Raw genomic sequence first — 13,233 nt, 5'->3', positions numbered from 1 at the left:
TGTACTGTACTACAAAGCTTGGTGTCATCTGCAAAGATAGAAACATTGCTGTTAATTCCATTCTCAATATCATTAATAAACAAGTTAAACAGAAGAGGGCCCAGTACTGACCCTTGGGGTACACCACTTATTACCGGGGACCATTCGGAGTAGGAATCATTGACCACCACTCTCTGGGTACGATTATTAAGCCAGTTTTCAATCCAGTTACACATTAAATTTTCCAAACCGATAGACTTTAACTTACCCATCAGACGTCCATGAGGAACTGTGTCAAACGCTTTTGCAAAATCCAGGTACACTATATCCACAGCCGCGCCGCCATCCAGGCTTCTACTTACCTCTTCATAGAAACATATTAGGTTGGTTTGACAGCTTCTGTCCTAAGTAAAACCATGCTGGTTATCACTTATAATACTATTAGCCACTACATATTCCTGGATGTAGTCCCTTACAAGCCCCTCAAATAGTTTCCCCACAATGGACGTTAAGCTTACGGGTCTATAGTTACCTGGGGAAGTTCGAGAGCCCTTTTTGAAGATCGGCATTACATTTGCCTTACGCCAGTCCCTCAGCACAATACCAGTAAGCAAAGAATCACGGAATATTTCATACAAGGGTAGTGAAATTACAGAACCGAGTTCCCTAAGAACTCTGGGGTGCAATCCATCAGGCCCTGGAGCTTTGGTTACATTGAGTTTGTTTAATTTATCTTGGACCATATCTATAGTAAACCAGTTCAGTACATTACATGTGTTAGCAGCACTGGCCCCACCCACCTCAGTACTGGCCCCACCCACCACAGCTCCATCCTCTTTTGTATATACAGAACTGAAGAACCCATTAAGTAACTCAGCTTTCTCCTGATCCCCAGTTATTAATTCCCCGTCGCCATTATTTAGGGGTCCTACATGCTCTGACCTTGTTTTTTTTGCATTAATATATTTGAAGAATTTTTTGGGGTTTCTTTTGCTTTCTATAGCTACCTGCCTTTCATTGTGAATTTTTGCTGCTTTTATTACATTTTTACAGGTTTTGTTGACTTCTTTGTAATGTTTAAATGCTACAGCTGACCCCTCTGATTTATATTTTTTGAATGCCCCTTTTTTCTCATTTATAGCCCTTCTAACCTCGGTTGTAAGCCATGTGGGATTGGATTTTAACCGTTTATATTTGTTACCCATAGGAATATATTTGGCAGTACAGTTATTTAATGTGGATTTGAAGATTTCCCATTTATTAGCTGTATCCGTATGTGACAGCAGCCGCTCCCAGTCTATGCCCTGAAGTTCTGCCCTTAACCCAGGAAAATTGGCCCTTTTAAAATTAAGAGTTTTTGCCCTCCCAACATGCTTTTCTTTTCTACACTTTAAGCCAGGGGTGGGGAACCTCCGGCCCGCGGGCCGCATCCGGCCCCTGACACCTCCGGATGTGGCCCGCGGCTCCCCTGTGACATGCGCCGCTCTGGAGAAGGAGCCGACACACACGGCATCCTCCTGTGTCTGTGACAGCTGCCAGGAGGATGCTGTGAGTGCCGGCTCCTTCCCCTCAGAGCGGTGTACATCTTCTGTCTCCTGCCCTCCTGTGACGTGCGCCGCGCTGGTGAGGCAGGAGCTGGCACAGAGACAGGAAGATGTGTTGTATGCCGGCTCCTGCCTCACCAGCGCGGCGCAGAGCGGCGCGCGTCTTCTGACTCCTGCGGGCCGCGCGCGATGACGTCATTTCATCGCGCGCCGCCTGCAGGAGAAGACCGGCACAGAAGAGAGGAGGGAGAAGAGGACCTGGACAGCGTGGGAGCGGAGGAAAGGTGAGTGGGATGTTTATTTTTTTCATTTGGGGCAGACACTGGGGGTTAACTAGGCCACCAGGGACATGACTGGGGGGGGGGGGGTTAACTAGGCCACCAGGGACATGACTGGGGGGTTAACTAGGCTACCAGGGACATGACTGGGGGGTTAACTAGGCTACCAGGGACATGACTGGGGGGTTAACTAGGCTACCAGGGACATGACTGGGGGGTTAACTAGGCCACCAGGGACATGACTGGGGGGTTAACTAGGCCACCAGGGACATGACTGAGGGGTTAACTAGGCCACCAGGGACATGACTGGGGGGTTAACTAGGCCACCAGGGACATGACTGGGGGGTTAACTAGGCTACCAGGGACATGACTGGGGGGGTTAACTAGGCCACCAGGGACATGACTGAGGAGTTAACTAGGCCACCAGGGACATGACTGAGGGGTTAACTAGGCCACCAGGGACATGACTGAGGAGTTAACTAGGCTACCAGGGACATGACTGAGGAGTTAACTAGGCCACCAGGGACATGACTGAGGAGTTAACTAGGCTACCAGGGACGTGACTGAGGGGTTAACTAGGCTACCAGGGACATGACTGAGGAGTTAACTAGGCCACGAGGGACATGACTGAGGAGTTAACTAGGCTACCAGGGACATGACTGGGGGGGTTAACTAGGCCACCAGGGACATGACTGAGGAGTTAACTAGGCTACCAGGGACATGACTGGGGGGGTTAACTAGGCTACCAGGGGCATCACTAAGGATTCAAATCAGGTACAAGGGGCATCACAGAGGGTTAACTACAATAGCAGGGGCATTAGGGGAACAATACTTTGCCTTGTTCGGGTGCTGCAAACCCCCGCTACTAACTGCCGCGCACAGTATAACATTGAGTGCGGCCCTCGAATGATTTTATTAAGGCCCGACCGGCCCTCGACATGGAAAAGGTTCCCCACCCCTGCTTTAAGCTAAAAGTCACTATATTGTGGTCACTATTACCCAGGTGTTCATGGACAGTGACATCCCCAACCAGCTCAGCGTTGTTAGAAATAACCAGATCCAACAAGGCATCACTTCTAGTTGGCTCCTCCACAAACTGGCCCAGAAAATTATCCTGCAGGAGGTTAAGAAATTCCCTCCCCTTTGCGGTTTTAGCTGAACCGTGACCCCAATCTATTTCTGGGTAGTTGAGGTCCCCCATTATCACTACTGTTCCCTCCCGGGCAGCCCGCTCTATTTGTCTATTCAACTGGCCATCTACCTCCTCAGTAATGTTGGGGGGTCTATAGATTACACCAAGAATAATTTTTTCACTCTTTACCTCCTTCTGTAGTTCTACCCATAATGCTTCCACATCATCACAGTCATCTCCCACTATTGCATCTTTTACACTCACTTTAATATCATTTCTGACATACAGACATACTCCTCCTCCCCTTCTGCCCACCCGGTCCCTTCTGAACAACGTAAATCCCTGAATATTGACAGCCCAGTCATGTGAGGAGTCCAGCCATGTCTCAGTCACACCAACCACATCAATGGACTCCTCCAGAACCAAGGCCTCCAGCTCCCCCATCTTGCTGGCTAGACTTCTTGCATTAGTAACCATACACTTTATATTACCATCGAGTTTAACCGCTTCATTTTAAGAAATGGGATTTATTACTGTGCTGTGGCTACAATCATCCTCACTGTTCATCCGCAACATATGGATCTCCCTATGCACTGCTCTTATCCTCCCCCCACAGGACCCTTCTCCTCCCTCCTCAATGTTCTGTCCCCTCTCTAACCTATCTGCCACTACATTACATACTACATTGTCCTCCCGCCACATCCCTAGTTTAAAAACCCCTCCACCCCTTCTAGGATTCTCTCCCCCAGCACAGCGGACCCCCTTCCATTAAGGTGCAAATTATCTACGGAAAACAGATTGTACCCCAATGAAAAGTCAGCCCAGTGCTCTAAAAACCCAAACCCTTCTCCTCTACACCATGACTTGAGCCATGCATTTAACTCCCTAAGCTCCCGCTGTCTTTCCTGCGATGCGCATGGCACAGGCAGTATTCCAGAGAATACCACCTTGGAGGTCCTCCCCTTCAACTTAGCACCTAGTTCTCCAAAATTATTTTTAATAGACCTCCACCTACCTTGTATCCTGTCATTGGTTCCCACATGGACCACGACAGCTGGGTCATCCCCAGCCCCCCAAGTAATTTATCCACCCTTTCCACCACATGCCGAACCCTGGCACCAGGGAGACAGCAAACCATTCGGTTGAGGCGGTCTTGGCGACAAATTATTCTATCCGTCTTCCTGATTATAGAATCCCCTACAACCACTAGCTGTCTAGGCCTACCTACAATACCATCCCGCCCACTACTAGTTGGACTGTTCCCCCGGCTGTTAGGGAGAACAGGTTCCACTAGAGCTGCCATTTCTGACACGGATGCCCTTGCATCATCACCTAACTTGGCAATTTTGCTTGGGCATATAGTAGGAGAAGTGGCCTTCCTTTTCTTGGATCCCTTACTGGTCCCTCTAACTACATTAACCCAGCTACTTACTTGGGCCTCCTGATCTATATCACCACCCTCCATCTCTAACCCACTAACTTCCTGCTCAGTGAGCCGAAGTTCCCTCTCAAGGTGGCCAAGTTCCCTCAGTGTTGCAATATGCTTCTCCAGATCTCTAACTCGAGCTTCTAGATGGGCAACATGCTCACATCTGTCACAGCGGTACTCACCCTGGAACACCTGCTCCAGTTGTGCGTACATGCGGCAGACTGCGCACTGAATGAATCCTTCCATCCTGCTAGCCATCATCCTCAGTGCAACAAAAACAGTGAAAAAGAAAGAGATTTAGCACTTACCAGAACTTGTAACTCCTTCTTTCAACTCCTTTTTTAAACTCCACTTATTTTCAACCACTTGTCAGCAAGCACAGTGAGCAAGCACACACAGTGAGTGCTGAGCCTTGATTTAAGCACCTGAGATCAATTAACCCCACCCCCAGGTGCAGAGCAGACCAGAGGAAAAAAAACTGTTTGGACCTGTTTAACTAAGCAACTATGGCACTAGCTATCTATGCACTGCAGCAATGCACACCACACAATTGCACAAAAACAACAATATATCAGTCACTCCAAACCCACAGAATCACCAACAACTCCTTTTTTAAACTCCACTTATTTTCAACCACTTGTCAGCAAGCACAGTGAGCAAGCACTGTATTTGTATGTATTTGGTAAATTGTGGATCTGCTATGGATTTGGTGCCATCAATTAAAGTGACAGTACACCCAGAATTTTGAGGAGAAGGCCTATCTAGCCATGGCTTTATTTCTATCCTTTATCTCCTGAAAGATCCACTTTGTTGATGGCATTCATTTTAGATTTCAGCCATGGGGGAAAGTGCACTGTACTAGAGGCTACAATAAAATATGCAGAAGCGCTCAGACACAGACGTGGCCATTTCTCCGGGTACAAGGACCCAAGTCTGATACATCAACATTGAAATGTAGTTATTAATTTGTGTAATGGTGAATTTTACTGTCTGTGTGTAAAGAGGAGACCACCGTTACATCACTAATAGAGACAAATTTATCACGACTCTGTGCTGTGATGACCAGAAATAAGCGAATTTACAGTAACAGAGCTAAGCACTTCATAATCTCAGCAATCCACTCTTCAGCCTACTGCATCTTAACTGACTGCTGCTCTTCTCCGGTTGCTGGCAAAAGCTGTATTCAGTCCTAGGAAAGTTTCCAGGACTAGATCCAGACATTCCGAGCACCCAGGGAGGATAGACATGGAGCGGCAGTCAGTGGTAAGGCAGCAGGCTGATGAGAGGATTGTATTTGCTTATCTCTAGTGATGACGATGCTGTCTGTAATGTGTGCAAAATATTGTAATAGAAATATGGATAAGGTATACTGGAAGATATAAAAATCAGAAGATTTGTCAGCTGACCAATCAAGGTGCTTCTCTCATTGGCCAAAAGGGGGGGGGGGGGGGGGGGGGGGGGGGGGGGGAGTTAATGTTGCCCATAAAAAGTGCCAGGCATCCACAATTTTTATCGATTGTGCAAGGCCACTTTTAGTTTTCTGTTTACAAATTCTGTGCATTTCTGTACCAGAAATTTTTCCATGAGCACCAGGGTGAAAGAGGCTGCAGACTGAGCCATGGCAAAGCACCCATACAGAATAGAATTCAGCGGATGGTACTAAATATATGCAAGCTGCAGAAGCAAACACAGTGTATGAAGGTCTTTATGGTATGACTCAAAGTCAGTGTAGCACTAGGGTAACTCTACCTTTAAGCAAAAAGATACCACTTTTACTTTGTCTTACCACTTTTACTTTGTCTTTGCACATCTATCACTGAGCCCGTTTACCAGGCTAACTCAATTTACCAGACCTTAAAGAATGGGCCCAAAAAGTACTTAATGGAAAATACATCAAACTAGAGCAAGGGGGGATAAAATAGGTAGCGTCTTTAATACATTATTTTCATAGCACAAACACTTTAAAAATTATAATAGTTTAAAATCATTTTTCATACAATTCTGCAATGCCACAATACAGCCAGCCAGTTCTGGCAACAATACTGAGGTGAAAAATGACCACACACACTGACTTGGTCAGGTTGTGCCATCCTATTGGACATCATAAAAAAGAAAGAAAGGAGGGAAAAAAAAAAAGAAAACATTGAGTGGAGCACCATGAAGACCAAAAAGGTGGCCGAGAGTTCACAGAGCATTAAATAAACTGAAAGTTGAAAGACCTTTGACAATGAATCCATGTCTAAAGAAAATATGACACTTCCCCAAATGAATTTTTTTCACAGTAAATGGCCAAAAAAAAACTACTACACACAATGGCAAAATATTGCTTCATTTTCATCCATCATATTGGAAAAAACAAAAATATCAGATGACCATCCATTTTTGTCAGTTAAAGCTGCAAAATAAAAGCTATACAAGCACTTTATGACGCATAAAAAAGGGGCTATGTACAGTTTTAGGTCTACATGTCCAGCACACGTTACAAACCACACAAATATCCATAGCGAATGATAAACAATTGTGGCTGCGGCTGCAGGGGTGTGAAGTCCATTCTTGTTGTCAGTGCATGACCCCACCGTGTGTACGCGAACTGCCTCAGTGCTGTTCCATTGTACAACAGAAACTTCCTTTACTTCGCTTCCAGGAAAAGGGTTTCTGTTCCTTCATCGTTTTTTAGCAGATCGACGTCGTACCTGGGGAGATATTAGGAGTCTGGTCATTCTCAGGTTTTTTTTTCATGTTATGCTTTTAAAGGGAACCTGTCACCCCCCGTACCGGGGTGACAGGCTCCCGACCCCCCGTTAGAGACCCCTATACTTACCTCATCCCGCCGGGTCCCGCTTCTGGATTCGGTCGGGTCCCGGAGATCTCAGCCGCTGCAGCCCGGCGCGCGCGCTGAGAGATGAGTCCAACACCCATAGAGAATGACAGGAGAGTCCAGCGCTCCGTCATTCTCTATGAGCGTTGGACTCATCTGTCAGCGCGCGCGCCGGGCTGCAGCGGCTGAGATCTCCGGGACCCGACCGAATCCAGAAGCGGGACCCGGCGGGATGAGGTAAGTATAGGGGTCTCTAACGGGGGGTCGGGAGCCTGTCACCCCGGCACGGGGGGTGACAGGTTCCCTTTAAGCACTGGCAAAGCCCCCATGCATCCACTACACTGCAAAAGAGAAGTACTTTTTACTTACATACACTGCGTGTGTTGCCATACTTTCTCTCTATGGAAAGTGTAATCTACTGCAATTTTCTACACATAAAGGCAAAGTAATACATACTGACATTTTCCTATATAGATTTCTATATATCCTACTAGAAAATCTGTTCAAATAATTAAGAATTTTCATTTAAAAAAATTTAAGATATTCAATGTCTTTGGAAACACCTGGAAGGCTCTGCTGGCTAGTTCTCCTTTGTCCTCATTACCTCAGTAATGGAGAGAATTTGTGGAGATTCCTTCTAATAAACCAAAGAAAATTTTATATCACTCATGCAGATACAATAGATGTCAGAGCATTGTCCCCACCATTATTCATATACTAGTATGCATCTATATAATCAGGGAAGGTTACCACGGAACGTATATACCACCTGCAAAGATCTATTTTTACATTATATTTATATACACACACAGACAAACAGACAGACAGACAGAGACACACACACACACACACACACACACACACACAATATTCTGGTGAACTTACAGGAGCAGGCGTTAGTTCTTCCTCTTCTGTCTCCTCCTCTTCCCTGGTTGCATCACTAATAGCTGGGCTACTCTGTGATATATCCATTTCTTCTTCAGACTCTGGTTCTTTATTCACTACTTTTCTTGGCCGACCTACATTACTAAATAAATAGTTTTCAAGTAAAGATATATGTATGATCTGTAGTCCTAACATAATAACCATAACTGTCTAAAAAAAAAATCTGAAGAATGCCCATCGATTATATGCTCTGAGCTAAAGTATTAAAAGATATGGTGCCGAACTGCTGCATGCACACCTCCTCCCTCTCCTACCCCTTCCTGCATGATAGAGGTACAAGCCCTGTACATCAAGGAAGGGACAAACTTCAAGCATGCTTTGGATCGTCCAAACCCGGCCGTGCAGCATTTGATTACCAGTGGCTACCAAAGTTGCTTGCAGCCCTAGGGAGTCCTGGAAAACATTGATATAGCCTATGGCTTAACGCTGCACCTGACACTTATGCTCTGAGCATGACACAGATTCCCTTTCAATCAATGGCTATACAAGAATGCTTTGAACTCTAAATAGAAAAACTGAGCACCAACTGTAAAAAAAAAACAAAAACTGAAAATTCAGCAAAGAACTGTGTATGCATTTAGACAAATGCTTTCATGAGTGAACATCCAACTCAAAAAGGCAAATGAAGATTTACTATATAATAAAGGGGTGAAATCTGCTGTGAAAATCCACAGCATTACCCCAAAAGAAGAGTACGGGCACACGAATTGCATCGATTTGCCAATGAAAATAAAAAATCTTAAACATTCACATAGGAAATAAAGTTGTAGCCTGCCTAAAGAAAAGACAGCTCCCTTGTTCACACCAAACAAAGTGACAATGAGCACAGGGGAGTATGAGTCGTATGCCTCTTTTTTCCATAAACAGGCAATGAATGGCTTACCTTTTCTTTTCCTGTACTGGAGGATTTTTAGGTGGTCTTCCTCGTCTTTTCTGTGGTGTACTTTGAGGCACCTCCAAAGTAGATTGTGACTGGTCAGATCTATGAAAAAAAAGTTGCTTATTAGTCCGTGCTTTGCATAGTGTGTTGAAGTACAATAGGCATAAGATAAGTATTATGGTATAAGGTTTTATAAGACTTCTCTTTACAATTCATATAAACAGTGTGCAGCAAAGTAACTAAACAAATTCAATCTTATGTTCAAGATATCCGTGCTTACTTTTGTGCAGTTTTTCTAGGTCTTCCTGCGCCCCTGCCTCTTCGTTTCTGTTCTACATTTTCAGTATCTTGTTCTTCACTGATATCTAGTGCTTCCTCTTCATCTTCCTGGGAGCTTTCTACAGGGACAGCCTTTTTTCTTCCCCTCCCCCTAGGAGTCTTTGGTGCTGGCTCCTCCTTTGCAGGCACTACCTTAGCGGACTTTGGTGGTCTTCCGCGTCTCGCTTTTTTAGGTGGGCTATTTTGTTCATCTTCAAATTCAAGCAAATCTTCCTTTAACCTTTTATCCGGCCACTGTTGTTCATCGGACTCTGAAGCGGGTGCTGCTCGCTTTCTACCTCGCTGGCCAGTCCTTGGTTTTGATTCCTGAACGGATTTAGACAGTTCATCCATACTTAGGCTGTCATCTTGGTCTAGGAGAGATTGTTTCTTCCGTCCTCGGGGCTTATCTATGTCAGAGTCATCTCTCTTATCACCTTTCTTACCGGACAATGGAGAAGAAATCATTGAATAGTCTTCATTTTCACTTTGATCTAGTTCAGTGCTGTCAAGTCTTTTCGAGAAATGAAAAAAAAAAACACACATCAGGTTAACATGACATTTTGTAACTGTTCTTTAAAATTACAGTTCTGCTCTCTAGCATTAACCTGCTCATTGCCAAGGACATATAGAACATTGAAAATAAAATAAAAGGCTAGAATCAGATATCTCCCTGTATAATAAAGCCAGTGATCAGCTCATGGCTGAGCAAATGCTCACTCATTGGCTGATCACCATCTTAATTTAAAAAAAGGAGCTGCTGGTTTGGATTATAGTGTCATTCATGAATGCTACCTCCAATAGGTGGCACCAGAGAACCAGTTTTCTTTCTTTTGGGAGAGGGCTACTTTGCACATTGGATTATACCCATGCTGATAGCACATGATGGCAGCCATGATGTGCAGAGTTTCAATAGTGCTGTGGTTGCAGCAAGGTGATTATTTAATGATAGTCGTTTATATTGAACATGGATAGGAATCACAATTGCTGTTCTCTGTAACGCCTGCTGACATGTTATGTTTACACAATTACTAGATTCTCCAAAAAGGTATCATTTAGAGATGAGCGAACCAGGTTCGGGTTCTAGTCGATCCGAACCCGAACGTCGGCATTTGATTAGCGGGGGCTGCTGAACTTCGATAAAGCTCTAAGGTTGTCTGGAAAACATGGATACAGCCAATGACTATATCCATGATTTCCACATAGCCTTAGGGCTTTATCCAACTTCAGCAGCCACCGCTAATCAGATGCCAAAGGTTCGGGATCGAATGCACTCGAGCATGCTCAAGGTTCGCTCATCTCTAGTATCATCTCATCAATGTAGGGCTCCAAGGAGATTTAAAAAAAAAAAAAAAAATACACAGTGGTACCTTGGTTTAAGAGTAACTTGGATTGAGAGCGTTTTGCAAGAAGAGCTCACAGTTTTTCAAAATTGTAACTAGGTTTAAGAGCTCCCTGTACTGGGTGGGAGGTGGAGTGGAGGAGGGGCATGGTTTGCATAGTGTGGTCTACAGCCCTGTACTCTGACCCAGGAAGTCTCCCTCACCTTCCAAATCATAGCAGATCCACTTCAGGCTGGGGCTTGCATCAGGAGACAGGACTGTGGAGGTAATCCTTTCATAGCTGTTACCCCTCTATGTGCCCACATATGCCCTGCTCATTCCTTCATGCTCCGTGCAGTCTGTCAGCCCTTGTGTTTCTCACCCTATTCATTCCTGCTATAATGTGCCTGTACTCACACTCAGCCATTCATACTGTTGCTATACTGTGCCCGCACTTACACTGCTGCTATAATCTGCCTACACTCAGCTATACACACTGCTGCTACAATGTGCCTGCACTTACACTCAGCCATTCACACTACTGGATAGGAAGGTCTCTGTCTCTGTCCTCCTGCACAGCTCTGTATTTCTCACTTCCTGATTGGTCCATGCTGAACACACACCCCTTCCCCATTGCTGTCATGTGACCACACAGATCTCTGACAGAAGCCATGCTTCTCTATTCTAGCCTGTTGTACTAAGCTATTGCTACATGCTGATTGCTATACTGCACAGTAACTTATAATATCACATATCCAGCTGTTTCTAAATGTTTCATTTGTTTTACATGTTTTTTTCAGAATAAATATTTTTTTTTTTTTGGGGGGGACCAATTTTCTGCATTTCAACGATTTCTTATGGGAAAATATGCTTTGGTGTAAGTGATTTAGATTACAAAACAGTCCCAGAATGAATTATGCTTGTAATCACCACTAAGCATAGATAGATAGATAGATAGATAGATAGATAGATAGATAGATAGATAGATAGATAGGAGGGCATTTGAGTATACAAATACAGAATATAAAGAAGAGGAAAGAATACTGGATATCATACCTTCCCTTAATCCTTCCCGGAGAGCTTGGATTAGACCCACTACTCGCATTGCTTACAGTCTCCATTCTAGAAGACTTTGACTGTGTTTGCTTCCCAGCTGTAGACAAAGGCTTGTTTACTGCTCCAAGAACATTTGTGGACTTGGGCTAAAAACAAAAACATTCAGTACATGAAAATAAGACAAAATGCACCAGAATCAGGCCCCATACACATATGTATTTGGACTTACACAGCTACATGTCAGTAAGCTGTAAAATAGGGATGCTGGCATATAGCCTGAAGTGATGGCAGCAGGCCCATAGATTTTAATAGACTGAACAAAGTCTAGGGCAGGCATTTTTGGCCTGCCGAGGAAATCAAGAGATTTGCTTAAACTGGCCTGCAGCACGTTGCAATGGAATATGGGTGGTCCGGATGTCCATCTAGACAACCCATACTATCTTCTAGGCAGCAGGCAGTTTTAAGCCAGTGTCCAAAAAATGAATGAATCCCATCCTGGCAAAGGCAGTGTGGGGACGTCATCACAGGTCCAGTGCTGGCGCATCCTGCAGCCACAGGAGCTGCATTGTAGGAGGCAGGATAGGCAAGTTAAGGCCAGTCTCCCTGTCAGGGGGGTTGTTGGTGGGGGCACTATTGGGGGAAACACAAAATTAACTTACCTTTCCTGGAGTGAAAAATGATTTCATATCAGCAGGAAGATAATTTTTGGTGTTGCTAAAATTCTGTAAAAAGAAGCAATACATATGATATAACTTTTCTTGCAGTGTGATATTGTTTAGAAAATTCAACATGTATTATGGTCTGTTTGAAATATCAATGTTTCATCAATGTGTAGGAAAAATGACAGTGATACTCATTTATTAAAAACAAGTTTGTTTTTTTCTTTTTCCACAATGTACCTTGTCTGGCTGTGTGAAATAACGTGCTGGTAATACTGGATCTTTAGGAGATTCTAAACTATAGGTTGTACTCTTGGAAATTATTATATTCATTGCCACATCACAAACTGTATATAGTTTCTGCAAGAAAAAAAAAGAAATTTATTTCTGTCACTTGTTATGGCACGTCATATCTATTATTAAATGTTCGCTAAGCTTCTCCATACCTCGTTCATCTTGGGGTCATCTGGAGCTTGAGCGTCCTTGGTCTGCTTTATGTTTTCCACCATTTTTCTTATAAAAGCATGGCTGTTGTTTTCATTTTTAGACATTAAGATCTCCAAAATGAACCAAAGACACCTTTAAAGAAATGCGAGAGACACACATGCATACATTAAGCTAATGTGAGAGACAAATGCATACAAAAGCTGAATGTCAGCTTCTGACAGGCACCACTGACTTTAAGTCATTAGTTTACAATGAGGAATCGCTTGTGTGGCTAGGAATAAATCACTACATACATAGATTTAGTCAGAGAATCTCAGTGTCAAACTAAATTATTTAGCGATTTTCTATCCAATGGCTTATAGCCTTAAATGCAGAATAAAATTTCCCTACAATTTTTTTCTTTAATGTAAGTATACCTATGTCACA

General features: G+C 44.0%; 1 protein-coding gene across 5 annotated transcripts in view; it reads right to left on the bottom strand.

The window, feature by feature from the left end:
- Positions 1-6,276: 6,276 nt before the first annotated feature.
- PDS5B (PDS5 cohesin associated factor B) overlaps positions 6,277-13,233 on the bottom strand; it is a 108,506-nt gene continuing 101,549 nt past the window's right edge. For all 5 annotated transcript variants that reach the window (XM_069969900.1, XM_069969899.1, XM_069969902.1 and 2 more), the window contains 8 exons: positions 12,807-12,939; positions 12,601-12,720; positions 12,361-12,423; positions 11,702-11,847; positions 9,286-9,837; positions 9,009-9,107; positions 8,066-8,207; positions 6,277-7,055 (listed from right to left, as the gene is read on the bottom strand). In XM_069969900.1, coding sequence (XP_069826001.1) covers positions 7,026-7,055; positions 8,066-8,207; positions 9,009-9,107; positions 9,286-9,837; positions 11,702-11,847; positions 12,361-12,423; positions 12,601-12,720; positions 12,807-12,939 — 1,285 coding nt within the window. In that variant the 3' untranslated portion in view covers positions 6,277-7,025. The remainder of the gene's footprint in view (positions 7,056-8,065; positions 8,208-9,008; positions 9,108-9,285; positions 9,838-11,701; positions 11,848-12,360; positions 12,424-12,600; positions 12,721-12,806; positions 12,940-13,233) is intronic.

This window comes from Dendropsophus ebraccatus, chromosome 5 (genome assembly GCF_027789765.1).
Source record: "Dendropsophus ebraccatus isolate aDenEbr1 chromosome 5, aDenEbr1.pat, whole genome shotgun sequence".
Classification (NCBI taxonomy): domain Eukaryota; kingdom Metazoa; phylum Chordata; class Amphibia; order Anura; family Hylidae; genus Dendropsophus; species Dendropsophus ebraccatus.
This window is presented reverse-complemented; position numbering and strand designations above follow the sequence as displayed.